At 43.0% G+C, this 4,612-nt stretch overlaps 1 protein-coding gene across 1 annotated transcript; it reads right to left on the bottom strand.

Moving 5' to 3' along the window:
• Window positions 1–264: 264 nt before the first annotated feature.
• On the bottom strand, window positions 265–1,716 carry LOC149237679 (uncharacterized). Its single transcript, XM_089369353.1, has one exon. It carries the CDS (start codon window positions 1,714–1,716, stop codon window positions 265–267), a length of 1,452 nt encoding a protein of 483 aa, XP_089225479.1.
• Window positions 1,717–4,612: the final 2,896 nt, after the last annotated feature.

Genomic DNA, 4,612 nt, shown 5'->3' with positions numbered 1-4,612 from the left:
CACATACCATTTTGGGTTGAGTGCATATGCCGCCATGTGAAAAGGTGTATTCATTCAATCCCACCTATGCTGAATAATGGGTCGAATTTGAGTTGTATAGAACTCTAAGGAAGGATCTTTCTTACGAATGGCCACCCTTACTTGATCCAACATACTATCAAAAGTCTCATAGATTTCTCCAAGAGTAGGAGAATCTGTGTCAGTGTAGCGAATGACCTCAACTATAGGACATAAGAGTGACACCAAATAACCACAATCTATCCATCAATCATTATCCAATATCTGAATCCTGATTTTCTTCCCTTCCTTTGTCTTGGATTTTTCCCATATGTTCCAATCTGGAGTCACAACCATGGCCTGGAATGCTGACTGCACCTCCAACATACTCTCTAATAAAAGAAAATAACTAGCATATCTGGTATCAGTAGGCTTGAGGAATTCCCTCCTTGCATGAGACGTGTAGATGGCTAAGGAGGTGTGGTGATTGCATATAAACATTTTCACATTTCTTGCAGTTGTCACCAAGCTAGATACCCACTCAATTTTTCCAATGTCTTTCAATGCATTATTGAGTGCATGTACACAACAAGGGGTCCAGAAAATATGTCTGTATTTACTCTGAATCATTAATCCTGTTGATCTACACACTGCTGCTACATCTATCACAACATGTACAACATTTGTAGAGCCAACCTCCTCTATAGCATCACAAAGAAGCTCAAATTGGAAAGTTGCATCTTTGCGCTTTCTAGAACAATCAATAGTTCTAAGAAAGAAAGGCCCCTCTCGGCAAGTAACTATGATGTTGATAAGTGGATGTTTGGCAATGTCTATCAACCCATCCATAATAATAGAACAACCTTCCCTCACCCATATCTGCTTCAAAGTTTCCTTTTGCACATTAATATTGGCCAATTTGCCTTCTAATATCATTGTCCTCAACTTATGTTCACCTGGGGGCACATATGAGGGTCCTACTGCTGCAATTGCCTTGACCATCTCCTTGTAGTAAGGAGAACGACTAACATGGAAAGGAATTCCATTGGAAAAAATAAATCTGCCAATGGCATCATCTGTATCATCATGGTTCAACTTACTATACATCCATGCAAGAGTTGGTCCCATTGCACAAGAGCAGGAACCCTTAGTCCTAATAGGAGATGGTGGAGGCATATCTTTCATCTCTTTTAGTTTTAATTTTCTTTTTGAGCTTGTGGCTTCAGTAAAATTTTCTTGAGCTTGGGCCATGACATTTTTGCTTGAGAACATGCCCTTTGCATCTGCTACCATTTGCATTCTCAAGAGCTCTGATTTTTGCAACATGGTTAAATGTGAACATATACTAACCCCTTTTCCACCTACACCCAAAAGATGCATCCTGCGATGACGATAACTCCCAGCCCAAGAATGGCCACATTTCCAATGGCGTGTCCCACCTCTTTTGCTTCCCGGTTTTCGTTGGGTTGAAGAGCTAGTCATTTTGGTAGCATATAGCAAAAGAGGTTTTCTTGGATTGAATGTCCCCTTTGCATATTCTGCCAATGACTTTGATGGGGTTGGAGTCATTGGAATGACATTAGCACTAGCTGCACTACTGCCATGGGTTTCATTCCTTGTTGATGGAGTTTCAGTTTGAAGAGGACTTGTTGTTTTAGTTTGAGGATCATATTCACTTTCAGCTTCACTATCACTGCCACTTTGGTTGCTGTCACTCATTTTGCAAATAAGTTATTTTGCAGATTTTGTATTATTTAATGCCTTGCAAGAAGGGTTTCAAAATTTAAAATTTAAAACTACTGATAATTTATAAAAATGAGTAACTAATTTATAAAACTAATAATTTAATTTATAAAACAAAAACTATTCTAACTCTAAGTGATTACTGCCTACTGCCTAGTGCCAACGGGTTTCCAAATTGTATAGTTCTAACTTCTAAGTTCACAGAAATTAAAATTCTTAATTTTTATTTTTTATTACTACTAATATTGCAAAAAAAAAAAAATTAAACGGTGAATTTGACAAACAATTTACAGTTCTGAGTTTTTTAATGCCACATAAATGATAAAAATTTAACACTGAAACATGAAAAAAATTAAAAATAAAAAAATTGCAGCGAAACTTACTGTATAGTCTGGAGTAACTGCGTGGAGTCTGGACGGGTCCTGAGCAGCTGCGTGGAGTCTGGAGACTGGAGCAGCAGCGCTGCGTGGAGTAGCAAAGATCTGGAGCAACTGCGTGGAGTCTGGACGGGTCCTGAGCAGTTGCGTGGAGGTTGGAGACTGGAGCAGCAGCGTTGCGTGGAGTCTAGAGCAGCACTGTGTGGAGCAGAAACTACCTGGAGCTTCGTGAAGCAATCTGTTGCGTCCGACGGGTCATGGAGCAATCTACTGCATGGAGATTCATGGACGATTAGTGGAGCTGCGAGCAGTCTGCAGATGCATGGAGCAGCAATGCTGCGTGGAGGGTTGGTGTAGCAGCAAGGTAATCGCTACATGGAGCAGCAAGGTAACTGCAGCAAGGTAACAACAAGGCAACCGTTGCATGGACAGGTCAAGAAGAAGAGGAAGGATAAGGCGTGAGCTCTCGTGGGCACAATGGGAGTAGACTCAGAGTGAAATGGCAGAAGAAAAAAATGTGTTCAGCTATTTTAACAAAGGTAGAAGTGGGAGCATAATTAAATGGCAGTAGAATGAAAAGTAAACCTAACTTTTCATGTAATTTTTTATTTGTTAGTTTAGTTATATTTTTTTTTAATAAATTAATTTTCATTTTTTTTATATAAAGGGTAATTAGACAAAAATGAAGGGGGGATGCCCAGAAGAACCCCATTTTCGAGGGGACGCCCAGAAGAACCCCATTTTTGGGGGGACGCCCAGAAGTACCCCTTTTGGGGATTTGAGTCTTCCACAGTGGGGAAACGCACCCCCTTTCATCTCCCCAAGTCTACCCAAAAGGGGGACGTGCGGAAACGCACCCTTAAGAGTCTCCCCGTCCCGGGTGCGTGGGGTGCAAGGGGTGCGCGCACCTGAACCTGGGGGACATGTCCCCGTGGAACACTGTGGGAATCGATTTGCCTTCTGGAGTAGTTTCCAACCCTCCCACTCAGAAATGTTAGCTCCCTCAGCAAATTCAGACTTCTGCTTGGAGAACTGCGCTGCTTCTGCGTGAGCCCTTCTGGCTCAACGCCAACCCCTCCTGGGTCCTACGCTGCCAGCTTCTGGTGTCTCTCTGCCTCTCTGCTGGGTATCTTGGGCTCTAGAGAAGAGAATCCAACCCAACTATCCCTACCCCTCACTACCCAAGCTCACTATCGAAATTCTCCTGGCGACTACTCTGCTTCAGAAAATCGAACTTTTGAACTCAGTCTGAGTATCTTTCCAAGTGACCCTCAAGCCTCCTTAAATAATCTCCTCGTTGACATTCAACAGCCCAGATTAAAAGTTAATCAATGGCTAAGATCATTATTGCTTGATCATCATCTTCTTCTAGAAGTTACACCCACAATTTATATTAATACCCTTTAATTATTTTAATTTCCTAAGTTTAGACTTAGGGTCCCATTAAAAATAATTAATTATTTTAATAAAAAAATTTCTAGGTGGAATTTCCCAAAATGATTTCTGGGTTCTTTGGAATACATGTGCCTAAGCCTTCCTGCGAAATTTGAGACTTAGAGCACATCCGATGCTACGAAAAATCAACACATGGTACTGCTTTGTAGTGCACCATGGGGAGATTGTTCCTCTCGACTTTTGATGGTTCACCCAAGAGCTCAGCAAAAGCATGGGTTGAGAAGTTATATGTCTACTTCCAACTCAATCAAATGACAAAGGGGAAGGAAATTAAAATTGCCACATTGCATTTAGAGGGAGAAGCCCATGACTGATGGTTCCATGGGCTAACCATAATGGGGCATGCAAGAGTTACAACCTATGAGGATTTCACTAGGAGGGTGTTGGAGCATTTTGAGAGGAGAGACCCGAAGGAGCACTTTGGGGAGTTGACAAGGCTCAATCAAGCAGGGAGTGTTGAGGCCTACATCTCTAAGTGTCTGAGAGTGTCATTGATGATGTTGATCTATCAGAGGCTGGGAGGGTTTTCATGTTCATAAAGGGGTGAGCAGAGCCACAAAGGGGATTGGTGAAGTCCAATAGGCCCACCACTTGGTAGGATGCAGTTGGGAGAGAGAGAGACTTGTAGGATGCTCTACCTAGGGCCATAGCACCGGTACCACCTAGAGAGGAGTTCCAGCAAAGGCGGAGAGACACTAGGGCTCCATCATCGAGAACCAACCAAGGGCATGGGCATTTGGATGAGGAGACCAGAAGAGACCTCCAAAGGAGGAAGCTATGCTTCACTTGTCAAGAACCGTGGGCACCAGGCCATAGATGCACAGTGGGAAAGGCCCACTACATTGAGGTCTACTCTGATAATGAATAGGAGGACGATGTAGAGTTGGAGGCAAGTGGAGATGATAGCGTGGCACATGTGGAGAGGGGACCACCACCACTAGGGGGAGCCCCTTTCGCACTAGCAGGAGGGGTCCTTGCATCCTTACCTCGGGTACCTAAGTTTTTGACATTGAGGATCATAGACACAGTGCAGGGGCAAC

This window comes from Pinus tabuliformis, chromosome 8, assembly GCF_031772625.1.
Source record: "Pinus tabuliformis cultivar Carrire ecotype Pingquan chromosome 8, CPIR1, whole genome shotgun sequence".
NCBI lineage: Eukaryota > Viridiplantae > Streptophyta > Pinopsida > Pinales > Pinaceae > Pinus > Pinus tabuliformis.
The sequence above is the reverse complement of the archived record's forward strand: the minus strand, read 5'-3'. Positions and strand labels throughout refer to the sequence as shown.

Coding starts and splice junctions, on each gene's coding strand:
- LOC149237679 (XM_089369353.1), bottom strand. CDS start 1,716: ATGAGTGACAGCAACCAAAGTGGCAGTGATAGTGAAGCTGAAAGTGAA.